We start from the raw sequence: 26235 nt of genomic DNA, 5'->3' as shown, positions 1-26235 counted from the left end.
TTAACACAGGGTAAACAATTGAACATGGGTCACAAACTCTTTTGATGTCAAATTTTAACCTTCATACAGAAAACCCAATGTATTTCATTTTTCAATGTCTATACATTTTTTTATATTAAACCAGAAAAGCCAATGGGTATGATTGCAGGGTGCTTTCTAGGCGCCATTTCAATGAGACTTTTTTTTTCTTGTGGGTCATGGGGATTGAACTTGGCGTGGGCACTATCCCTGAGCTCTTCAGCTGAAGGCTGCCATACCGTCCTTGAGCCAAGCCCCACTTCCCATTTTCTAGAGGTTAATTGGAGATAAGAGTCTCAGGTCCTTTTGTGTCCCACTGGCTTGGAACCTTGATCATCAGAGCTCAGCCTCCTGATAATTTTTTTGGTCAGTGATGGGGCTTGAACTTTGGGCTTGGTACTGTTTCTGAGCTCTTCAGCTCAAGGCTATTGCTCTACCCCTGGAGCTATAATGCCACTTCAGCTTTTCTGATGGTTAATTGTAGATAAGAGTCCCATAGACTTGTGCCCAGGCTGGCTTTGAGGTGTGATCCTCAGATCTCTCAGCCTCCTGAGTAGCTAGGATTAGCCACCAGCACCAGCTCTAAATGCTGAGCCTTTTCTGATTCTAGGAGCGGAACCAGCTATACAGGATTATATATTTAACTCTCCTCTGTTGTATAGCCCTAGGCAAGACTCCTGGCATCTGAGTCTCAATTTCCACATTAATGACACCATTTGATCTACCAAATGCTACCACAGAGCACACCAACAGTCATAAAGTATGCCTCAGCACAGGGGGAGAAAGGGTCTATATTTGTGATGAACTGCTTTTGTTTGCATGTGAACACAGGCTTACAGCACTGAGTAAATGGTGATAGTATTCAGTGAGATGAAAACAGGGAAGTACTCTTCACTCGGTGCCACGGAAGACTGAAACAGAAACAATTTCCTCCCTTCTGTACGAAAGTAATCACTGAGACCTGCTTTCTATGGGAACACAACAGCAAGGCAAGTTGGAGATTTTGTGAAGTGACGGTAAAGCTCACAGCTTCTGAGGCAGACACCTTGGGATTTCCAGTGTTGTCTTCAGCCTGCTTTGCTGAGCTCTGACCACGTGGGTGGCTTCCTGTCACAAGCGGACTCTGCTCCCCAAGCCGCTGGCTGGAGAGGGCTAGTTGGGCCCTGTCCCTGAGGGAGGTCTCGCAAGCCTTCCTACTAGGACAGTCATTGAGCCACGCAGGACAAAGAGCCCCTCCCTTGCTCAATAACTAACCCACTTTTCACCCCCTAGCTCTACTGGTTCCTGGAAGCCATGGTCCCAGAGCTAGGTTTTAGAGTGACACCAGCTGGCCCCAATAGGCTCTTCCACTATTCCTTCCAGGCAGCTGGGCAACTAGCAAAACAGGCTATGTAAAACCCAGGGAAGTGAGAGGAGAGGAAGGGCAGGAAGAAGGCAAATCCAGGGTGGTCCTGGGCCATGCTCTGTCGTTCCTAACCTGGCTGTGCAGGGGAAGGTTCTTGGCCCCCGGGGAAGGCATTTAGGTGTCGTTGAAGGTGTTATCCGCTGTCCTCCACACACAAACTGCCAGCGAGGCTCTGTGGAGGGCTGGGAAGCCATGTATGCACACAGGACTCTAAAGTCCAAGGCAAATCCAGGCCTAGAGGCATCCAAGAGCATCAGCCCCCCCCCCTTCCCGGGCCAACCAAGACCCAGAGGCAGGCTGGCCAAGGAGTGTCCAGCGGGTGGAGGCCAGACTACCGGGAGAGAGGAGGCATCTTGAACAATCTCGGCTTTGTTGTGAATCTGTCCCTGAGTTTCCAGTTGGCTTTTATCTGTGTCCAGCGTCTGTGACCTCTCTGCAGCCCCGGGGGAGGGAGACTGGAAGATCCAGACTCCCAGGGAGGGGAGCAGGCCAGGGGGTCAGGGAGCGCGCCGCCGGCCGGGGTCCGGCCGAGGGGGCGCGGGGTGCCGCCGGGGCGCAGGCCACTCTGGTGGCCGGACTGTCTGGGGTTTCTCCCCGCAGCCCGCAGCCCGCAGCCGGGCCGGCCGCCTGCCTTCCCCCGCCCCGAGCTCAGCCGGGGAGGTCACGATGGGCTCCGGGAGACGCCAGGTAGGCAGTGCCCCGGCGGCGGCGGCGGCGGCGGGCGGTCCTGGAATGTGCGAGGGGCGTGATGACAGCGACGGCCGCCGGCCTCTTTGCGCAACACCTTCGCCATATATACGGCCGGCCGGGGCGCAGCTGCGCTCCACCTGGGCGCCTCCTGCAGTCCCGCACCTGCGAAGGGAGCGCTGGTGAGTACGGGCCGCTCTCCTCTGCGGGCTCTCAGCAACTTGCTTCCCTTGATTTACCCAGTTCTGTTCTAGTGGACGCGACGCGGAGACCAGCTGCACAAATCCCGCTGGCACGGACTGGGCTGCAGAAGAGAAAACTAGCAATTTCCACCCCACAGTCCAGATCCTTCTTATTTTCTTTCTTATTTTCTTATTTTCTTTCTTTTTCTTTCTTTCTCTCCATTCCTTCCCTTTTTCTCCCTCCCTCCCTTTCTGTCTTTCCTTCCCTTCTTTCCCTCCCTTTTTTCCCTCCCTTCTTTCCTCCCTTCCTTACTTCCTTCACTGAGGCTTGAACTCAGGAATGCTGTCACTGAGCCTTTTTGTTCTCTCTCAAGGCTAAGGCTCTACCATATGTCCCACTCCACCACATTGGCTTTTTTTGTTGTCTCATGGACTTTTCCCTTTCCTGGGCTAGCATTTGAAAAGGAATGGATTCCTTTCTATCTCCCCTGCACTGAAAGTTTCTCTAGCAGTCAGTTTTGCCCCTATGCCCCTAGAGCAACTGGCACGTGCTAGTCTGTAGTCACTGATCTAAGGTGACAGAAAGGCAGATCACTTTTGCTCTTCCCTTTAGGGTGGCCGCAGTCAGTAAAGAGTCTCCTGTTCCCATTTGTCCTGGGGAGAAGAGTCCTCAATTTCTGTTTGAAGAGGGAACAGGTAGCAGGCAGGGTTCTGATGACTTGGCATGTGTACATGTGTCTGAGGAGACACAGGTCAGGTGGCTGGTCCGAGAGAGGAAAGAGACTAACTCGAGGTGCGAGTGTTCCACACATCGGGGCCCCATTTGTCTATCCTGTTTTTCCCCATTCCCCTCCTGCGCTGGCTGCTCTGTGGCTTGTTTGGTATTGGACAGCGCTTCACAAGCTGTGGTCAGAGCAGTGACTATTGTGCATGAAGACTGAAGCTTTTGTGCTGGCCCAGCTGATAATGACCTTTTCTGTTTTCTTGTAAGCTTGTAAATGATGACAAGAAAGGCATGCTTTGTGGTAGATTTGGATGTTAAACAAAGTACCCCCCTCCGAAATCATTCAGCCCTCTCACTGAAACTCACTGAAACAAACACTCAGCAGGAAGAGGACAGGTGGCTGGATTGTCAGTTAGATACAAAATAGACCCACAAATAGCCTGACTTCAGATAGGAAATGAAGGACCAGTGGTTTGAATAAAATGGGATTTCCATTAAAAAAAATGACAAGATGCTTCTAATTTCCATTTTGCCCCCCCTTTAAGCCTCTTAGTATAATGACATACATGATCATTATGAGATTTGAGATTTATTGCATATTAAGAATAAAATACATGCTAGGCAAGTACTCTACCATCCCCAGCCCGTGTGTGTGTGTGTGTGTGTGTGTGTGTGTGTGTGTGTGTGCATGTGTGTGTGCATAAGCATGCACATGTGGGCATGCACAGGTCCTAAGGCTTATCCTGAGCTCTTTTTGCTCCAGGCTATCACTTAAGCCACAGCTCCCCTTCCAGATTTTTGGTGGTTAATTGGAGATAATAGTTTCACAGAGGGACTGGGAAGTTGGCTTAGTGGTAGAATGCTTGCTTAGCAAGCATGAAGCCCTGGGTTCCATTCCTCAGTACCACGTAAACAGAAAAAGCTGGAAGTGGCACTGTGACTCGGGGTAGAGTGCTAGCTTTGAGCAAAAGGTCAGATATAGAATCCAGGACTGGCCAAAATTTCACAGAATTTCCCTGACCTCCAGCTAGCTTTCAGATCTCACCCTCCTAAGTAGCTAAGATGACAGGAGTGAGCTCTTGGGTGTTGTTTCTTTTGAGACAGCTTTGCTCTGTAGCTAAGTCTGGCCTTGAATGAACCTGCTAGCCATGTAGCCCAAGCTGGCCTTAAACTCTGCTGCTGTGGACTTCTGAGTGCTGGGATTCCAGATGTGGGCTCCCATGCTCACGCTGGGTTTATCTTTAAGCATCATAAATATGAGTGCTAATTTGGTTACTGGACCCAGTTAAAGTACTCAGATACAATTTCCAATGTGGATCCTTCTGAAGCCACTCTCCAACGGATGGCCCAGGGCAGTTGTTTGTATTTATGCATACTTTTATCTAGCATGGTTTCAACTTTGCCCACCCTCTCCCAGAGCGCCACCTCTCTGCCCTTGGGCATTATTTTCTATCTAAAGCAAACAAGCTATTTATCACTGTTTTGGAATTGTTAGTTTTGTTCATTTCTTGAAAGTACTGGAGAGTTCCCAGGTCTCCAGAGAGACCTGGACGGCAAAGGTGTGAGTTGTCTATGAAGGGAAGCCATGGTGTCTAGGTGACTTAAGTAATGAATTCCTCTGTGCCTCAGTCCCCCCATTCCTTACTGGTAAAGTTAGCATCTACAGATAAATACCAGGTCCTAGGTTCATACCTGTGATCCTAGCTGCTTAGGAGGCTAAGATCTGAGGATCAAGGTTCAAAACCAGCCTGGGCAGAAAATTCCATGAGACTCTTATCCATTAACTAGCAAAAAGCTAGAGGTGGAAGTGTGGATCAAATAGTAGAGTGCCAGCCTGGAGGGGGGCGGGAAGCTAAATAATAGCAAGAGGCCCCTGGGTTCAAATACCAGACATAGACACAAAGATAAATACAAAATCAAGCTGTCCCTCTGCAGAACAGAGTTGATGCTGGAACTTTAAAAACTTGAAGTTCTTGTGAGATTACATTATTTGGGTCCAGGGTTTACCTCAGTACCTGACAGAAAGTACCTGATAAATACTTGGTTAAGAATTTGGTTGGTTAGTATGATCCGGTGCTCTGTCCCCAGTGCCATCTTGTCTGCGTGGCCAGCGAATGCAGGACCACCGCCCCTGGGCTCTCTGCTCATTTCTTTGGGTGGCCCTGGCTGTTGCTTTGAGTATGGATGCTTGCTGTATACAGTCCTGACTGGAGAGGCTGGACTAACGAAAGATGCAGAGGCTGGGTGACTGCAGGCATTCTGTATTTCCCTGTTCCTCAAGTTCCAGAATAACCCAGAGATTTCTTCTAGGGTCACAAGGAAGAATAATTGTGGCTCTCGCCATAGAATGCATGAATGGGATTGAAAACTAGAGCCACAGTGAGCCACACGCAGTCATTTGTAGAGATGGGGTAGGGGCAGGGGATCAAGTGTGACCACCCACTGGGGGCCACTGTATTGGACCTTTTCCCTGGGCATTAGCATCATTCTCTCCCCCACCCCTTGCCCTGTTGCTCCTGGCTGGTGGCAAGAATGCATTGCTGTGTGGCCCTGGGGAGGCAGAGAAAGAGAAAAGGTGCCCAGAGCCCTCTCCTTCAGGTTCAAGTCCAACATGACCTGAAATTCAGGTGGCATCTTCTGTCCGCTTTATTCAGTACCATCTTTATGCTCAGTAGATTCCTAAAAGACTGAGGTTTGCTGAGTCCAGCACTGTGGTATGCCCAGAGCCTTTGTGGTACTCGGGTAGCCTGTCATTACCGCATTCTTGGCTGGCGTATTTGGCTAAGTGAATGACTGACTACACAGGAATGACCTCTACGGACTGGTCCTCCGGGTCAGTCTCCCCTCCCCCAGGGCCTTTGTTGAGCTGCATCTCAGCCCCTTGTGCCCTGTGGCTTGGATGGACATGGGGGACTCTTTCCCTGCATCCCTCTTCACTGGCCCCAGCTCAGGAAAGGCTTCTGGCTTGGGAACTGGGCAATCTGGATTCACCACACCCAGGCAGCTGTATGACTTCAGGCAAGTTCCTTCATTTCTCTCTGCCTCTGGTTCCTATCTGGCTTCTTCTGGAAAGAAGCCCTTTCTTGCTGTACGACTGAGGTCACAAGCATTGCTCTGTCAGATTGTCTGCTACTGTGCTGAGTCCTGAAGAAGACCTGCGAATGCTGGAGCAGAGTAGAGTGCAGATGAGTTCCTGCTCCTAACGAGTGCGTGTCAGAAGGGGTTGTTCTGCCAGGAACTGGGCTTGGGCCTCACCTATGCACTGTGATTGATGGGCAGAGTATTCTCAGATGAGGACATGGAAGCCTGGAGATTCACAGGTTCACACACAGTGAAACCCAGGCTCTTACCAGTGACTCTCATCACTGCATGCCAGAGTAGGACTGGCACAGCCTGGGACCCCTAAGGTTCCTTGAAATGACTCATCCATTCCCACGGCTGGCCATAAAGGGTTGCTTTCCTTCAGGCTCTGCTTTTACTTTGGAGCTCTTAAGCTGTAGTCTCTGTAAATGGGATCTGGGTCAGCCTACACCAAACTGGGGCTCTGTTAGATGGGATAGCTGCGTGAAGAGCAAGTGTACCTGAGCTGCAGAGAATGGAGTTGCCTGGGTGGATGCCAGGTGCCCTGTATTTCCACACATCTAGGTGCAGAGAGCTGAGAGGGTGGAGAGGGCAGGAAGGGAGGGAGGGACTGGCCGTTCCAGGGCTCATGTTCTCTGAGATGTCTGTCTCCTGAGCTCCCAACATCCAACCGTGAGCCCAAAAGTGATAGCGTGGAGATGAAGGGGCCCGATTGAAGTAAATCCGAGGAGGTCAGTGTCACATTGGGCCCAATGTCGGTTAAAGAGGAAACTTGTAACAAATCCTTGGACTGAGATTAGGGAATTTGAGGATTCCCAAGAGGTAGGCGTGGAGAACGTGTGCTCTTCCCTCTTTCCCATGCTGTTGGCTTAGGTTAAAAGTTCTGAGGTGGACACGGGCCTCCCGCAGAGACCTTGAGGAGACATTCTTGCTGGATGGGTCTCATGCCATCACGCCCTGTTCCTTTCTGTACAGCTTGTGCACAAAGGTGCAAATCTACCCATCACTCACTACGTAGTATCGTAGATTCTGGGCAAGCTTGTTCGCTCCTTGTTTAATCTTTGTCATCCTCATTGTTTACTGCTGGTGAGTTTCCCCATTGGGGTGGCCCTGGCATCTGAGTTGCAGTTTCTTGACCCAGTTGCTCCATCCCACTGATGTGGGCCAATCTGATTTGCATATGCTGATGAGGAAGGTTCAGGTTGACTTGGTCATCATAATTAATATGGGCAAGTGCATCCTTCAGTAAACCTGACCTAACTCCTTCCTTCAAAGAAAGATAAGTGTTGGGCAAAAAATAAGTGTTGGGCTGAGGGGGGCATGGCTCAGGAGGTAGAGCACCTGCTTAACTAGCAGGAGCCCTTGAGTTCAAATTCCAGTACAAGCAGTGTATATGCATTTGTTTATCCATATGTTTATTCCATGAAGCCCTGAAAGGAAACGTATAAAAGGGTTCCTGTGCCCTCAGAACTTATAAACAGTGCAGGGAGCACTATGAATGCTTATAATCCTAGAGGCTTAGTTAGGATTATGGGAGAAAGAAGTATTAGAAGGTTGTATTTTCTAGAGTCTTCCTGCAAAGAGATCCATGGTTCGTTGGGATAGGTCATTGCAAGCCTTTTTGTGTCCTCCTGTTTAATATATATATGTGTGTGTGCACACACAGACAGACAGGCACACACACACACACACACACACACGTTTATTTTAGTGGATCCTGAGCTTGGGTTCTGTCCTTGAGCTCTTTAGCTCAAAGCTAGTATTCTACCACTCTGAGCCACAGCACCACTTCTAGTGACATGGTGGTTAATTGGAGATAAAGAATCTCATGGACTTTCCTGCCCAGGCTAGCTTTGAACCATGATCCTCAGATCTCAGTCTCGTGAGTAGCTGGGATGACAGGTGTGGACCACAGACTGGGCCTGTACTCCTGAGCCTACTGCCTCAGCCTTCAAGGGCTGCGATTTTAGATGTGCGCCACCATGCTTGGCTTAAAACTTGTTTATTTTGTCTTGCTTGTTCATTTTTCAGTCTTTGGAGCGTAAGGGGGGTACAGAAATGAAGGGACAAAGGGTGAACGAATGCGGAAGTGGTACTCACTAAATACTATGTTGAAAACGCAATCCATTCAACTTGTGGGTGAGGACAGGAGAGTGAGAGGGGTTGATATTGTCCCCAAAGAAAAGAACTCATTACCTGACTTAGGTGACTAACACCAATCTAGACACTCCCCACATAGCAAAAAAGGCAAGAAGAGCAGCTCAGGGTCACAAAGACAAACTTGAGCTTTGGGGACAGTGTGAAGATCTTCAACCTCTGAAACAGATGTTCTTAGCTCTCAAGAGCAGTATCTGGTTGTCTGAGCTGGGGGTGGGGAGTGTCCTGGGAGAGACAGTAAAAAGAGACTGTCCCCCCAACTATCTGGCCCCAGAGGTCAGTGTCAAGGTCAAGATCAGCTTGCGCCAAGTAAATATCATATCTCAAGTGTAAATCATCTACCAGCCAAACGACTTCACATTCCCCTCTCCCCAATTCCATGAGCAGAATCAGTATGGCTGGAAGGTGAGTCATGCTATTGTCACGGCCCAGGATTCTAGACAAGGCCCAGGCCACACTGACAGCTCTGTTTTCAGAACTGGCTCTCATTTGCCAGAAGTCTGCTTCTTCTCTTGAACTTCTTTTGCAGCCATGATCCTTCTTTTTTTCCTGCATAGAGATGGAGTGCAGCATCTGCTGAATGCAGATGTTACAATGGGCTATGGTAGTGGGGTGAGTGGAGGACAATGGAAAATGGGAGTCAGAACGATTTGCATCAGAGCTTACCTGTGAAGTCTGGGCTAAACTAGGGGCTTGACTCAACAGAGCAGGAGTTGCTGAAGTCCAGGCTTGGGGAGGGAGATAGCACAGGAGACCGTGGTGAGAGACTCCTAGGAAGCAGCAGAAAGTCCTGGTGGGATTTGCAGGCTGTCAGTTGCCATGATTGAAAGAATCTCAAACGTTGAACCTGTGCATTCGAGGAATATCTGGAGAGATCATTTAGGTCAGAGAGCAAGAAGTGGCAGCTGCTGTGATGGTTAAAGCTGAAAATTCCAGCAGGAGAAAGTCAGTCCTAATTTCTCCATTTACCCTTTTCGGATCTTGTTTACATTGCTCGGAGTATATGGGGACAGGGGCCAAAATGTCTTCTCTTTGCTATCTAGAGTTTTTTCCTGGGTTTCTTAGAATCTTTTAATGGCATGCAAATACCCTTTGGTCTGGATTGTACTTATTTTCAATTAGTTTTTGTTGTTTTTGTGGTTGGAACTCAGGTCCTTTTCCTTGCCAGGTAGATGCTTTACTGTTTGAGCTTTGCTTCCATCCCATAAGTATTCACTGGGCATTGTCTCTGAGCTCCAGGGCCTGAGGCACAGCAGTAAATAAGGCAAAGTCCCATTCTTGGTAGTCCTTGTAGGCAGGAAATAGACTAATGCAGGAAGAGGAAAAAAGACTGACCCAGATTCTGGGAAGTCCTCTCCAAACTGATCAGAACAATATTTCTGATCTTCTGAGAGTTAATATTCCTGGCTTCCCAATTCTTAGAAGAGAAATGAGGGGCAGGAAGCCAGGATGAATATATATAAGATATGGTGGCTGCTTGCCAACTGTTTTTAGATCTTCCAGAAATGTTATCTCATTACATCTTCTCCAGCATAGTGCATTATTATTTTTTTTGAAAAAGTCATTATTGGCATTGGATGGTTGGTTGTCACTTTTAATTTACATATGCTGGTTTTAACGCTTGAATTTTAGCTAGCCCAGTTCTGAGACTTTCTGTTCTTTGAATTGCTTTGTCTGAGCCTGTCAAAGGACAGGGACTGACTGCACAGAGTGAACTTCAAGTGTGTCAAGAGCCAGGCTCACTGAGAGAGGCATTGTAGAAGAGACCAGGAAGTCTAGAAGCTTACAGAAGACAATGTTCTGATAAAGGGTCATTAACCCAGGCAGTGTGGCACAATAATTGCTATTAATGGAAAGCAGGCTTCACGCCAGGCACTTCCGAAGGCCTTAATCGCATCATTAATCTCATAAACATTTTTCAAATGGAAAGTGACACTCTTTACTCAAGCATAGAAGGATCTAGCCTGCATGTGCACCTACTGGGTGACACTGCAGGGCTTTAAACCAGGCCCAACACACCAGTAGTCTCACCAAAGGTGACAGGTGATAATGTAAAGAAGTAGGATGAGCAAGCACAGATGACGTGTACAGGAAGTGACACACCACCGAGCCAGACCACATGCAAATCAGCAGTGACTTGTGTGTGATCTGAATAGGTTGGGGGGGGGTCTTAAGGACCTAACCTTACCATGAAATAATATGGATGATGGATAGATATGCATCCCTTGTCTGATTAATCAGCCGAGGTAAGACAGACAGAAGTAAGACAAACCCAGACAGACAGTGCTGCAATCTAGATTGGAGAGTAGAATGATCTCTATTTAGCAACAAACTTTGGGGCCCCCAGAGAGGACTCTAGGGGCAAAATACACTGCTCCAATGCCACACTCATCAGGATAAAGTCCAATCCTCTTTCCTCTACTCCCAGAGTAGAAGCTTTGAAACTGTCACTGCTCCTTTAAGTTCTGTCTTCCCATTCACAGACCATGGCTCCTTGGCCAGAGCTGGAAAATGCCCAGCCCAACCCCAATAAATACAACGAAGAGGGTTCAGGTGAGCAGCCAGCCTGCACAACCAAGGACAAGGACATCATCAAAAGTGAGTATGATGACACCCCCCCAACAGGGACCCGAGTCTGTCAGCTCTGAGGCCTGAGACCTAATTAGGTCTGGTTACTCATCTGCCTTGCTGCTTCCTTCTGACAGATGGTGCTGGGACTCCAGTACCCAAGATTGAACTTTTGCCTTCCTACTCCACGGCGACCCTGGTGGAGGAGACCCCTGAGGTGGACCCCTGGGATCTGCCTGAGCTTCAAGACACTGGGATCAAGTGGTCAGGTAAGCTGGAGGCCAGTGGGGCCACATCTCCCATCTCCTGTGTGCCACTCTTTCATTGCTGATTCCCTGCCAACCAGACCCTGGCTAAGGGTACCACTGTGGCCCTTTGCCCATTGTCTTGAGGACTGTTGAAACAAGTGACGGTGGTAGTGGTGGTTGGGGGGAGATCCGTGGCAAGGAAGAGGCAAGGATCACTTTGAAGGTGAACAGAGAAAAACAACAGCCAAGGATGCACGGGGCCCCAAAGTGAGGTTCCACTATGTCTGTGATTACTATAGCAATCTCCTTCTAGAAAGTGCAGTGTAGCCATTAGCTCTGACCCTGCTCTTAGAGGTGTAAGTGCTCTAAACTCACCCCTCAGTGACAGGGTAAACTGCCTTAAGCTGCAGCAGTGGTCACCACCACCACCCATCCAGGCTGTTTAGACCCACAAAGATACATGGCGCTGGCCAGTGGGGAAGGAGGGAGGGAGTCATGAGCTTATTGCAACTCTCATTAGAGTCCTGCACCCACTAAGCCCTTTGCCTGACTTTTTTTCTTTTCTTTTTTTTTGCAGAGAGGGACACCAGAGGGAAGATTCTCTGTGTCTTCACAGGAATTGGGAAACTCATTCTGCTCCTGGGCTTTCTGTACTTGTTTGTGTGCTCTCTGGATGTCCTAAGCAGTGCTTTCCAGTTGGTTGGAGGTAAGGACTCAGGGCTCTGGTTCTGGGGCCAAGGGGTTGTGGATGTTGTCAGCAGATTTTGTTCAGATGGTTACAACTTACAAGCTCTCTGAAGCCATGGTTTTTGAATATTTGTATAGGATTGAAGGATTAGAGTCCATCCCCAGATCATCTTGTAAGTCTGTATCCTCCATTTGTGTTGAAGAGAATGCAGGCCTATAAATACGGCTGCATCGGGCTCAGGTATCTAAGGCAGGCCATGAGCCAGGGCTGGAATCCATTCGAAGCTACCAGCCTTTGTTCATAAGACCAGGCAGGAAGCCAGTTTAGCCTCTACTATCTGAGGAGTCTCTCCTGTCTCAGCTTCTCTGCCTAGAGATTAGGAGGAAAGAAAGAATATTGTCATAGGCCAAAACAAAAATGAAAGATCAAAGCCAACCTGGAGCTAGGAGATACAGAAGAATAAGATTCGCTCAGGAGCCACAATCCATCTTTTGCTGCATTGGGAAAATTCCACAGGCAGAAAGCTTAGGACATCAGGTACCTTGTTGGGCCCTAAAATTGAGGGCAGGTCAGGGAAGGGCTTGTGGATTAGACCACAGGTAAGAAGAGAGCTGAAGGGTAAAGAGACAAAAGGAGCCAGGACCCCTCCCCGCTGCTTGTGCAGGGAAGATAAAAGCAGAACCCCACAGGGCTCAGCAGGGCTCATCGCTGGGTTCTTACCCTATCACCAGCTGACTTTGGAGTGTGATCTAGACCCGACACCCACCGCATCCTCTGTCTCACCACGTGCCTGATTTGTCTTTCAGGAAAGGTGGCTGGGCAGTTCTTCAGCAACAACTCCATCATGTCCAACCCGGTGGCAGGACTGGTAATTGGGGTGCTGGTGACAGTCATGGTGCAGAGCTCCAGCACCTCCTCGTCGATCATCGTCAGCATGGTGGCCTCCTCTTGTGAGTCTGGGTACCTGGGAATCAATCGCTAGGACCCCTGTCTGCCCTAATAGCCTGGAGCCTTCTTCAGACCTATTAGGCCAGAGCTCCGTTGTCTGCTCACCTTGTGCAACAGGGAAACGTCCATTTTGGTCCCATGTGGATGGCTGGGGCTGAAAATCATCCTGATGTTTTGTGACCCTGCTGAATTCTGTAGATCAATGGATCTGCCCAGCCCAGCAGCCACCAACCACGGAGTGGCTGCTTTCTGTAATTGACTAAAGCTAGTTCGTTCATTGCCCTAGCTGCCTCTCAAGGGCTCATGGGCCACGTGAACACCACCAATACTGATCGCTTCCATCGATTTAGTACGCATACCTGGAACTTGAATCAGTACTTTCAATGAAGCATGTCTAATCACACCACACACTGGTGCTGGGGTAACTGGACTGGGGGTAATGTTCAAACTCCCAGCTGCTTGGTAAGTGGGTGGTTAGGTTGAAAAAGCTTGTGAGGGGGGACCAGTTTAAACCGATCGCTTTTCAATACATACCACCATTTGAGCTAAAAGTAACTGTTTCTTAGACAAGACATTCTTTCTTGAGCCACAACTCCACTGCTTGCTTTTTGCTGGAAATTGGAAGATAAGACTGCTATGGACTTTTCTGCTTTGCTGGCTTGTACAACGACCCTCAGATCTGAGCCTCCTGAGTAGCTAGGGTACAGGCATGAGCCAAGCACACGACTCCTGTGTGTCAGAACTGCAGCCTTGCACAGATTTTGTTGGCCATGTCCTGCCAGGAATCGGTCTCATAAATGTGCACGTGTTTGATGTCTAGCATGTTACCATGAGCCTTGATGCTACATACATTTGACCTACATCCCCAAACACTGGTCTCCCGTGAGCTGGCCTTACATCCCTTACAGGGAGCAGGGAGGAATCCAAGGCACTGGGGTCAGTCTGTAGGAGGAGCTTTGGGAGACTTGTCCGGGCACCCCAAAACTAAGAGGTCATATTTAGCTTTCTGTATTGAGTCAATTTAACCTCCAAGAGGCTCAGAGCAGTTGCTTCTGAGGACCCTGATGTGAGTCCAGTCCGAGAGAGGCTACCTTCTTAAACTTACCACCTGCTCTTTCTTCTCTCCTCCTACCTACCCCCCCCCCCCCCAGTGCTGACCGTACGAGCTGCTATCCCCATTATCATGGGAGCCAACATTGGGACATCTATCACCAACACCATCGTGGCGCTCATGCAGGCAGGAGACCGGAGTGAGTTCAGAAGGTAGGATGTTCGGAACCAACTTCTCCTCGGCAACTGAGACCTGGGGAGCGTGGAGCAAGGCCCGGTAGCTCTCTTCATTTAGGGCTCCTAAGCGGGTCAGCTCATTGCCAGAGCTTCTGGGGGAGGTGCAAGGAGTCCAGCAGGGAGGGAACCATATTCTTCTAAGCTGACAGCTCTGATTCCTGGTGTGCAGAGGCAGGATAATAACAGTATCCATCACCATTGTGTTATCTTAAGGATTTAACAGTCAGGCAGGTGGGTATTTAGCAAGATGCCTGGCACCCGGTCTAGCCTCACTTAAGGCAAGTTCTAGCTAGATTCTACCCGCTGGGTGGTATGAGTTACTGTCTCACTGAATCATAATTAATTATAACTTCCTAAAATGTTTATTTTTGGCCAGATCAACAGTGCCACTTTTTCTTTGTTTTTCACTTGCCTGCCAATGAAAGAATAGAGTTTTGTGAGCATAGAAGATCTCAAACTAGAGCAGGTGGAATAGGTGAGGTGAATCCTTTCTGCTAAAACAAAGAAGAAAAGGGAAAAAAGTTAAGGTGGAAATGAAGTGTAACTCCTGGGTTTTCTTCTAATCCCTGGGGAGAGTTTCTCCATGCATCCCCCAGTGTGTGGATGTGATGTGTTCACAGTGTGGTTGCGGGAAGACAGACGTCAGCTGTCTGCTCATGAAGTTGTAGTTAGCAGCCAGCATGGAGCCATTCATTTGGTCCCAATGGCCACAACAATACCCATTAAACAGGGCGTTTTCCTAGTTTCAATTCTCATGAAGCCAAGCAGGCTTTCCTACACCCCAATTTACTCACCTTGAAACTCAAGGCGACAAGGTGACATCAGGGAGGGGGCACAGCTGGGGTTCCAGTGAGGTGTTTGCATTCCACATTTGGGGTTCTGGTCACTACTGGATGGATTACCTTTTTGCCTCACAAAAGCGCAGGGGACATCACGTAGGACATTTAGATCCCTGAGTGAAGGACTGCTGCTGGCACCAGGTGGATCTGTTTCCAATATCATTCTCTTAGTGCTTTGGGTTATTTCCTTCTGTTTCTAGAATAATGACTGCATCGAATGTTTACATGTTGTTTAGAAAACGGCTATACAAATAATTCTACTATGGCAACTGCACGAGGGTGCCTTAAAATCCCCCTCTTCAGGAAGAATAATAATATTTTAAAGAAACAACAGATAGTAGTGAACATTTGTACTCTCAATGTATTTCTTTTCTTAGTGAAGTTAAGTATTTCCCCACTTTTTTATTAGTTGCTTCAATCTCTCCCAAGTCCACAAACCATCTGGTTTTAGGGGTATGTTGATGTTCCTGCATATTGCAGGAAGAATCTAGAGCCGAGTTTTTTCACCTGGAGTTTTCTCACTAGGAATTGGGAAGCTTTAAATATTCTCAGATATGGTACTAAAACAGCAACTTTTTTTTCCAATTTTTTTTGGGGGGGTGCTGGGTCAAACCCTGTATTTTATGATTGCTAGGCAAATGTGCTGCTTACCAGTGAGAAAATCTGCAGGGATTTTTATCTATCTGCACCAGTTGTAGACTGCACCTCCCCCCTCGGGACTACACACCTGTGAACACACAAAACCTGCTGCTTATCTGGGTGCTGGCTGATCTGGCTGTTGGGGTTTCCCTCTCCCAGGGCTTTTGCGGGGGCCACTGTCCATGACTTCTTCAACTGGCTGTCCGTGTTGGTGCTTCTGCCCCTGGAGGCGATCACCCACTACCTGGAGATACTGACCAACCTTGTGGTGGAAACCTTCAACTTCAAGAATGGCGAGGACGCCCCAGCCCTTCTGAAAGTCATTACAGATCCCTTCACAAAGCTTATTATCCAGGTACCACTGTCCTCCTGCCCTGTCCCACCCCACTGAGCCTAAAGAGGGATGAGTGCTGGGGGTGGGGGTAGCAACCTCTGACAAAGGCCAAGGGAGGCAGAAGTTAGGGACACTTGATAGTATTCTCTGCCTTGGCTTCAATATGTGGCTTTTTTTTTAGCTTGTGGTGAGGCGTGGTGAGTCCATTCTCCAGGAGAACTTGAGACCACTTTTCTGGCCTCACTAGTTGTCTTATCTGATACCAAGCAAAGGGGAGTGATTACTGCCCTTTCCATGAGAGCCATCTTCCAGCCAGATCAAAATGAAAGCCATTAAAGATGGTGCCCTGGGGAGAAAGAGACAGAAGGAGACCTAAGCTTCCAGTGTTACCCTCTGGTTTTCTGTCATTCTGCCTGTGAGGTCCATACCAGGGCCCTTGTCATAAAACCTTTCATTTCCTGAGCATCTCTGCTAATGTCTGGGGTCTGCACTAAAGGGAGGGAGGGAAGAATGGGCATAAGTATGAGGTCCTTGTCTGTCATGGCTGCCTCCTTCCACTTCTGCCCTAAACCAGTTCTCAGGCCCTACTGACTGTTTCTACCCATTTTCTTCCCCAGCTGGATAAAAATGTTATCCACCAAATTGCAATGAATGATCCTACAGCCCAGAACAAGAGTCTGATCAAGATTTGGTGCAAAACTCTCACCAGTCTGGTAAGCTTCAGAAATGGTATTGAACGGGTAAATCTTGGTAGCTAAGTTCTTACAGAAATAGGGCAGATGGCTTGAGCAGTGGTGCCAGCAGCCATCTTTGCCTTATCCTGGGCCCCAGAAACAACTGGCTTGTCATTCTGTTCCTGATGTGTGGACAAGGTTTATTTCTCCTTGTCTATCTTTCTGCTGTGCTTTTTTTGGAAGGGTATGTCCCACTGTGCTAGATGCTGGAAACAGGAAGAATCTCTTACTTTCCAGACTCTTGCACAGTATTCTTTCCTCTCCTTGCATGCACTAGGGTTGTGAGGGTGCACACGTGTTCATGTTTCTTTTCATTGTGTGCCCAAAACTAGAGACTGAAATACAAGGGAAAAAAACCCAGCTAGTTGTCCAAGAGCTTTCCTGCAGTCTCCAGATGTGAAAGCAACACAAGGAGACAGCTCCTGCTGCAATACTCCTCATGTGCTCAGCATTTACCTTCTCCCTTACTGCTGCCCTTTCTCTACCAAAAGTGGATGCCATAGCCGTTTCTCATGTTTATCGTTTAGATTGAGCAGAATGTCACTGTCCCCTCACCGGTCAACTGCACTTCCTCTTCCCTCTGTTGGACGGATGGCACCCAAACCTGGACCCTCAAAAATGTGACCCACAAGGAGAACATTGCCAAATGTGAGTGGCACTCAGACAGTTGGTCTCCAGGATTAGAGGGAGGCTGCTATGACGGGCATTGCTTATGTGTGCAGGGTGGTAAGAGGCACTGAGTGAGCTCTGAACCCACTCCAAGCATGAAAGAATCTGTTCTCAAAGAAGGGGTTGCTAAGGATTAAGGAGGTGACTGATACAGTGCCCCAAAGAAAGGGCAACCCTTTGTCAGTGTCTCTGGGGTCATGAAAGTTGAGGAGGGCTGGGAATGTGGCTTAGTCAGAGTACTTGCCTAGCATGCCTGAAGTCCTGGGTTTGATTCCTTAGCATCACATAGAAAAGGCTGGAGGTGGTGCTGTAGCCCCAGTGGCAGAGTGCTAACCTGGAAAAAAAGAAGTGCAGGGACAGAACTCAGGTCCAAGCCCTGAGTTTAAGCCCCAGGACTGGCAAAAAAAAAAAAAAAAAAAAAAAAGGTTGAAGTGGGCCCATAAGACACACATTCACCATGGGTCCTTTACATAGCAGGCCCCGTGCAAGGCACTGACAAGGCAAGGAGTCTGTGACGTCCTCCACTGCAAAGGAATCTGGGAAGGGTCATGTTCTGAGCTGCCATAGGTCTAGATGCTCAGAAGATTCTACTTTAGGCCGGGAAGCCTCTTGTGCTGGGGCAGCTCTCTGCCTCCTAGTTAGACTTGCTCTGTGTGTGCAGGCCAGCACCTCTTTGTGAACTTCGACCTCCCCGATCTCGCCGTGGGCGCGATTCTGCTTGCCGTCTCTCTGCTGGTCCTCTGCGGGTGCCTCATCCTGATCGTCAAACTCCTGGGCTCTGTGCTCAAAGGGCAGGTGGCTTCGGTCATCAAGAAGACCCTCAACACTGGTAAGTGCACTTTCTGCCCGCCCTGCCCACTGCGGAGGGGCTCCTTTGGGTCCCCTTCAGAATGGCATCTGAAGGGTTAGGAAGAGCCATCAGCTGCCCTGGTGGATAGCAAGGCCCTGAGAAAAGTCAGATCAACTCCAGAGCCAGGACATGGGTTTTGTCCCTGGCAGGTTTTCTAGATGACTGGGCTTCTTGTGTCGGGAGTTGTTCAGATTCACTGTTTTGTGTAATGTGCCATGTCTTCTTCCTTCTCCTCCTCTACCGTGTAGATTTCCCCTTTCCCTTCGCCTGGGTGACCGGCTACCTGGCCATCCTCGTGGGAGCCGGCATGACCTTTATCGTGCAGAGCAGCTCCGTGTTCACGTCCGCCCTGACTCCCCTGATCGGTGAGCTCCCCCTCTTCTCTATCTCCCTCATGCGCATGTCACCTTTGCTATGTCCTACACTCTGGCACAGAGGTGCATGCTCACGTGCCTGTGTGTTTTCTCCCCAGGCATTGGGGTGATAACCATCGAGCGGGCGTATCCACTCACTCTGGGCTCCAACATCGGCACCACCACCACTGCCATCCTGGCTGCCTTAGCCAGCCCAGGAAACACACTGAAGAGCTCACTCCAGGTCAGGACCTGCTCCACAGGGCTGGGCTCAGTGGGGAGAGACCTTGTGGGGTACCCAGATGCCACCTCCTTCCTCCTCAGCTCTCTCTTGGGGAATCTCTATCCGTTGAGGCACAGAGCCATATTTAGCTTCTTTGTATTGGGCTTGAACTCTGGGCCCGGGGGTTGTCCCTGAGCTCTTCAGCTCAAGGCTACCGCCTTACCCCCTGAAGACACAGCACCACTTCTGATTTTCTGGTGGTTAATTGGAGACAAGAGTCTCACAGGCTCTAGTGCCCGGGGCTGGCTTTGAACTGTGATCCTCAGATTTCAGCCTTCTGAGTAGCTAGAATTATAGGTGTGAGCCACCATGCCCAGCTCACATCTAGCATTTTGATGACTAATTGGAGACAAGAATATCAGACTTTCTTGTCTAGGGGCTGGCTTTAACCACCATCAAATTCTAGTCTCCTGAGTGGTTAGGATTACCGGTACAAGCCACTGGTCAGGCATTTTTATGAAGAAAAGGAACAAAGCCACAAGGTTCATTTTAATGATGAATTTGATGCAATCTATTATTACTTGGGCATGCAATTAATACGGAAGTTGGTAATCAATGTTGTAGTCAGCAATCTTGTAACTAGAAGCTAATGTAGTTGACAAAGGTGGCTCAAACCTGGTCATTGGTGACACCCATGGAAAAGTAGACAAGGACCAGAGGACCTGGGTTGAGTCCTACCTCACTCTTCTGACCCTGGGGATGTGGGCCTAGATTTCTCATGTGTCCCATAAGAGTGGCCACCATGCCATCTCTCCTAAAGCACTTACTACAGTGGCTCTGACAGTGCAAATGTGATACGTGAGGCTGCGCCTGTGTTTAGTAATAGTCGGAAGCCGTTGCTTCTCCCTGTGATGCCCAACTCAGCCTCCTGAGTTGCTAGGATTACAGGTGTGATCCACAGGAGCCTGGAAAGAAGTGAGCAAACTAAACCATGGTCAATCGTGGTAAAACCAACCTCCTGTGTTTCAGATCGCCCTGTGCCACTTTTTCTTCAACATCTCCGGCATCTTGCTGTGGTACCCAATCCCGTTCACCCGCCTGCCCATCCGCCTGGCTAAGGGCCTGGGTAACATCTCTGCCAAGTACCGCTGGTTCGCCGTCTTCTACCTGATCTTCTTCTTCTTCCTCACCCCACTGGCGGTGTTCGGTCTGTCTCTGGCTGGCTGGCCGGTGCTGGTGGGTGTGGGGGTGCCCATCATCCTGCTGATACTTCTGGTGGTCTGCCTGCGGATGCTGCAATCCCGCTGTCCCCGCATCCTGCCACTCCGCCTCCGGGACTGGAACTTCCTGCCCACGTGGATGCACTCGCTGAAGCCCTGGGACCGCTACATCTCCTTGGCCACCACCTGCTTCCAGAGGCGCTGCTGCTGCTGCTGCCGCGTGTGCTGCCGAGTGTGCTGCATGGTGTGCGGCTGTAACAAGTGCTGCCGCTGCAGCAAGTGCTGCGAGGACCTGGAGGAGGGGACGGAGGACCAGGCCGTCCCTGTCAAGGCGCCCGAAGCCTTTGACAACTTAGCCTTGAGCATAGAAACCCTGGATGGGGAAAAGGCCCCAGTGGAGACCCTGGACATGAAAGCCATTACCATAAGCACTTCCTTCTAGGCTGGCCGGGAGGTGGGAGGGCCCGAGCCCCACCCGAGGAAGCTGGGGTGACATCTGCCTTCATTGTCCTTCCCTGGACCCCGGATGATAGGTCAGCCCCATCCCAACTTCTTTCCTTCCCAGAAGGCTTAGTGAGAATTCTTGCACAAACCGGGCAACCAGGTCCACTCCCCAGGACACACCAGATCTGTTGTTAAACTTCCAGCATCTTCCTTAGAAAGGCAAGGCCCAAGCCAAGGGATTGAGGAAGGTTCTCCACGGGCCTCCGTAAGGGTCCATGTATATATGTGTATAAAGCTCTCCTTTATTGTGATAAAGCCCAGATATCTCCCCCCCCCCCCGTCTCTGCTGGTCCTGGGCCTTGAACTCAGGTCCTGGTCACTGTGCTGGGGCTTTCTCAAGACTAGAGCTCTACCACTTGAGCCTCAGCACCAGTCCTGTTTTTTTGCTATGTATGTGGTACCGAGACTGGGTCTTCGTGCATGCTAGGCAAGCACTCTACCACTAGGCAAACTCCTGGCCCCCAGGCATCTCTTTATTCCAGTGGCCTTACCCCATGAGCAGCTGAGCAGGGAAAGTGATGGCTGCTGGGAGACTGGACGAGGTGTGGGGCATCTGTTGCTCCCCCAGTCCCATGCAGGGATTTCTCATCCTGCAGATGTGGCTGGCTTACTGCATCTCTGGGTTTCTAAGATGGGAGCCACACCCGGGCTGTGCTTGGAGCCCAATACCTGGGGAGGTAATGGGGAGATACTTCTCAAGGCATTCTCCCACAAAGCTCCCAACTCCCCAGGAACAGGAGGCCAGAGCTTGGCTGAATGCCCACTGAGCCATGATTGTGAGTCACGGGGAGCTGTCGTGAAGGACGGCACTCCTCACCCCAGGTACTTTCTAGAACCCACTGGTTTTTGTGCATTTTTTGTTTGGGGGTTTTGTTGTTGTTCCAGTCCTGGAGGCTGAAGTCAGGATCTGGGTGCTATCTCTGAGCTTTTGTGCTCTACAAGCTCTACTTCAATTTCTCTGGTGATTCATTGGAGATAAAAGTCATGGACTTTCCTGCCCAGGCTGGCTTTGAACCTAGATCCTCAGATCTCAGCTTCTTGAGTAGGTGGATGACAGGTGTGAGCCACTGGTATCTGGCTTCAGAATCCTATCCACCTTTCTCACCCTCAGCCATCACTGTTCTCACCAAGCCTGCGCACCTCAGCCTTACCCAGGGAAGGGGGGACAGTACAGCGAGGCCCCAAAGATCTCATGTGTACCCCATTCAACATCTCCACCATTTGAATAGGTTGGGGTGCTCAACTGAGCCTTCTGACTCCACCCCCATGTAGATACCAATTCCCAAACAGGTCCGTTTCTGCCCCATATTTATGGTCATGCATCTGTACAGCAGTTTTCATAAATTATATAGTAAATAGTGTGATTTGTTTCCTGGTGTCTCATTTGGAAATGAAGCAGAGCTCCCGTGTGACAGCACATCTCTGTATATTTTGTAATGCTGCCTTTTACACATGATTCCTTAGCCATGTCGCCTCCCTCTCCTCTGTAAATATGTTAAGTTAAAGCCTGGGCAGTGGCGGTGGCTTTCATTACACTCTGAATTTTAAAATGAGATTCTTGTGTCTGTTTTGTATTTTTTTTTTTACTGGTTGTGGGAAGGGAGAAATAAAAGACCATCAAACCCAAGACAAGTGAATTGTTTTTCTTTAGAGGGAAGTGGGTGCCTTCTTGAATCTACTCACAACTTGCCACCAAGGACTACTGAGGGGCCTTTTTAAAAACTCAAAGGGAGAAGTGCCTGTTTAGGTTCTAAAAGTATTTATGACCTGCTTTAGTGGTCATATATTGTGTGATGCTAATTTTGAATGCAAATATAAGAGCTTTCTGGTCACATGTGAATCGTGGAGATTATGTAGCTCATGTTTTGAGGGCTCCAGTTCCTCCACTGAAATTTGTGGCAGGCATACTTGCTACAATTTTCAAAACAAAGAAGAGTCACTGTATCTTGAGGATCACAGTTCAGAGCTAGCTTGGGCATTTCAAATGAAGAGCCTCTGCCTCTGCTAGCCTCATTTCACAATCTAAAGATGCACCCATGTAAATTTAGAAATCTCAACTAGCTGTAGATCAAATCAGACCCCAAATGGCTCCAAATACTAGTCTTTGGGTTTCTTTTGTCTTTGTAGGGTGATTTCTTGAATTCTTGCCAAGCAATACAATCTGACACGAACAACTTAGACTCAGTTGTACTCAAAACTACGTTTTCTGTTTGTTCGTTTGTGTCTTTGACAATCCTGGAGCTTGAACTCAGGGCCTGGCACTGTCCTTGAGCTTTCACAAAGCTGGCACTGTACCACCTAAGCCACAGCACCACTTCTGGCTTTTTCTGTGTATGTGGTATCAAGGAATCAAACCCAGGGCTTTGTGCATGCTAGGCAAGCACTCTACCATTAGGCCCTCAGAACGAGTTCTTATAACCGTAACTGTGTAACAGGGAATACCTTATGCTCTTATTGATAAAATAAGTAGTGTCCATGATAATAAATTAGAAATGATTGTGTGACATTTGAAGGGTCTTTAATGCAAATCATTCCACCAGAGATATCCCCTCCTCCACTGGCTGATTTCAATTGGTTCACATTTGTCTCCTTGGATTCTTTGCTCTGAGGAGTCTTGACCCATTATTCTCCTTGAAGTCATGGTGGTTACTTTCCCACAGTGAGTTGCCTATCTGCGAAGGAATCAACACTTTCCAGTGTTACTGGAACTTGGTGGCCATTAGGATTAAAAGTTAACAATCTTAGCCAGGTGCCGGTGGCTCACGCCTGTAATCCTAGCTACTTGGGAGGCTGACATCTGTGGATCGTAGTTCAAAGCCAGCCTGGGCTCTAAATTCTGTGAGACTCTATCATCTCAATTAACCACCAGAAAACTGAAAGTGGCACCATGACTCATGTGGTAGAGCACTAGCCTTGAGCTGAACAGCTCAGGGACAGTGCCCAGGCCCAGAGTTCAAGCCTCATGACTGACCCCCCCCCCAAAAAAAGTCAACAATCTTATTCCTCGGGTAACTATATCACTAGTGGTTCTGGATACGAGTGTACTGTCTTGCAGATGATAATCTCCCCCAAGAACTGTTGATAATGCCTCCTGACTTCATTCCAGCGGTGCCTGCAGAATTAGTGCTGTATCATTTGAATCCTCAGTTTTGCTGAGAGGATGGCCAGAACTTATGACACCATGAAAATGGAGACAAAGCTGGGGGGTGGTTCTCAGGTCTGTGACATCAATGGGGTATATACACAACTTGAACAATTTTGTTTATATATTTAGTTAGTTGCTAGGGACTGAACCCAGGGCATGCCACCCCCCCCCCTTTTTTTGGTGGGTCATAAGGCTTGAATTCAGCCTGAGCACTGTCCCTGAGAAGCTCAAGGCTACCGCCCTACCCTTGAGCCAAGCTCTAGTTCCCATTTTCTGGAGGTTAATTGGAGATACGAGTTTCAGTTCATTTTGTGCCCGGGCTGGCTTTGAACTTCTATCCTCAGATCTCAGTCTCCTGAGTAGCTAGGATTACAGGCAAGAGCCACAGTGCCCAGCCCCAACCCTTATAGATGTCTACACTGAAGAAAATCAGTGTAGCCAACCACCTTATTTTATTTTATTTAGTCAGACTTGGGGCATGAACTCAGGGCCTGAGCACTCTCCCTGGGCTTTTTCCTCAAGGCTAGCACTCTACCACTCAAGCCACATCACCACTTCCAACTTTTTTCTGTGTATGTGGTACTGAGGAATTGAACCTGGGTGTTCAGGCATGCTAGGCAAGCACTGTACCACTAGGCCAAACTCCTGGCTCTAGCCAACCAACTTATGTCACTAGGGCTTTCTTGAGGAGGCAGACTAAATTAGGCAATTGTATAACAGTAGCCAAGCAAACATTTCTTTTGCTTTGTATCCATAGAGGTTCTACAAAGTCCTCTTGGGCTCCTTCTGTGGAGCCCCTGAATCACTTCCAGGTTGGGAGTGGCTTAATTCATGAAATGCTATCTCCTCAAATAAACTTTTACTGTGCCTCAGTTTACCTTTCTGCCAGTCCAGTGTTGGAGATGACTCACATGGGAGTTCAAATTCCTCTGTGAGTCAAGTGGAAACCTGGTGATAATTTAGGACTATAAAGATGCCAGGGAGATGAACATTTTCTGACTGGTTAAAGTCCTCAAACCCAGGTAACTTGGGTTGCCAGAGCTTGAGGCCCATGCATCACGCCCCATCCCTACATTATTTTTTTTTTTACCAGTCCTGGGCTTGAGCTCAAGGCCTGAGCACTGTCTTTGGGCTTTCTCAAGGCTAAATCTCTACCACTTGAGCCTCAGCACCACTTCTGGCTGTTTTCTGTGTGTGGTACCGAGGAATCGAACCCCGGTCTTCATGCATGCTAGGTAAGCACTCAGCCATGAGGCCAAACTCCCGGCCCCCATCCTTACATTTTTAAAAGTCAGTCAGGTGCCCCTAGAAATATTTCCCCTGCTCTCAAGGGAATGAGTGCAGGACTGAGCTCTGGAATGCAATCAGCACAGCGCTGGGATCTAGAAAAGAATTGGTCAGCCACTTTTGTTGACTCTATAAAAGTGATATGGATACTAGAGACTGAGGAAGGACAAGGGGGTGCTGAAAGCAACCCCACGGGGGACCACAACATAGCAGTGGATCTGAGTTGTCATCAAGCAAGTAGAAGGCACTGGGCATGGGAGGAGAATGCAAAGGCTGGGAAGAGAGGACAACAAGACCTTAGGACACTCAATGAATTGCCTTCAGGGCAAGACTGGGGAGGAGTATGCAAGAGTGAAGCTGAGATTGAGATCAGGATGAGCCCAGTGGTTTGTTTCCGGTTGGTCCTGGGGCTTGAACTCGGGGCCTGGGCATTGTTCCCGAGCTGTTTAGTTCCAGACTACTACCCTACCTCTGAAGACACAGTGCCACTTCCAGTTTTCTGGTGGTTAATTGGAGATAAGAGTCTCATGGACTTTAGTTCCCCGGGCTGGCTTTGAACCAAGACCCTCAGATCTCAGCCTCCTGAGTAGCATCAGCCACTGTGCCTGGCTCAGGTTTATTTTTCAAGTCGATGGGTTAATATAGAGAGACAAGATGACATCAAGCTGGCCCTGATGAATGCACTGTGAAAAGGACAAAAGTCAGTGGAATCAGGAACACTTATCAGTCAGTAGGTTTTTCAGTCAGCAGGGTTTGTATGGGGTATGGGGAGGGGGGATTTTTATTTGCCCAACTTGGCCTCCTTCCTTATTTCAGAGAGAAAACATGCAGGACTTGGGAGATTCAGAAACAAGATGTCCGTTTATATTCTGAAGCTGCCTTGGACTATCTGTTAAATTTGGGTCAGTTTATTTAACCTCTTTGAGCCTCAGTTTCCCCAGCTGTCAGAACTGTGTCCCTTGCGGGAGGTAGAAGTCGAGTGGCGTAGTGTTTGCAAGCTGTCTGGAAGACAGTCTGCACCTGGGCTCGTCACTCACGGATCAGTTTACTCACAGGTTGGTTTAATGTATCTTTTTCTTTCAAATAAAGGATTGTTGATTTTTACATTCTTTACAAGAATGGAGGAAGTGATTAAGTAGAATTATTGAGGAAGTTTTATAGTTACTTTGTTGGGCAAAAATTAATCATTGGTGTAGTCCTGATTTACGTATTTCACATGGACTAACTCAGGTCACGTACGCTTCCATCAGCTCTGGGAAGCAAACTTAGCATAACATCTCGATTTTCCAGATGAGGAAAACCAAGGTCACTTAGAGAGCAGGCTCACCCCCTAACCCTGAAGGAATGCTGGTTGGTTAAACAGAAGCTGTGTCCCTGTCCTGGTTTGCAAAATAATAATTTACTGAAATGAAATTCCTATAACTCAAATTAATTTTAAGTGAAAA

The 26235-nt window shown here is 48.7% G+C and overlaps 1 protein-coding gene across 1 annotated transcript; it reads left to right on the top strand.

The window, feature by feature from the left end:
• The first annotated feature begins 2235 nt into the window (after window positions 1-2235).
• Slc34a2 (solute carrier family 34 member 2) lies at window positions 2236-21719 on the top strand. The gene is made up of 13 exons (XM_090343746.1): window positions 2236-2292; window positions 10738-10852; window positions 10960-11091; window positions 11648-11776; window positions 12565-12708; window positions 13858-13969; window positions 15631-15826; window positions 16423-16518; window positions 17067-17187; window positions 17870-18037; window positions 18307-18423; window positions 18531-18655; window positions 19664-21719. The coding sequence occupies exons 2-13, from the start codon at window positions 10741-10743 to the stop codon at window positions 20294-20296; spliced, it is 2085 nt and encodes a 694-aa protein (XP_090199872.1). The 5' UTR covers window positions 2236-2292; window positions 10738-10740; the 3' UTR covers window positions 20297-21719.
• Window positions 21720-26235: the final 4516 nt, after the last annotated feature.

The sequence above is a fragment of the Megascapheus bottae genome, chromosome 13 (assembly GCF_031878675.1).
Source record: "Megascapheus bottae isolate mThoBot1 chromosome 13, mThoBot2.hap1, whole genome shotgun sequence".
In the NCBI taxonomy this organism is placed as follows: domain Eukaryota; kingdom Metazoa; phylum Chordata; class Mammalia; order Rodentia; family Geomyidae; genus Megascapheus; species Megascapheus bottae.
The sequence above is the reverse complement of the archived record's forward strand: the minus strand, read 5'-3'. Positions and strand labels throughout refer to the sequence as shown.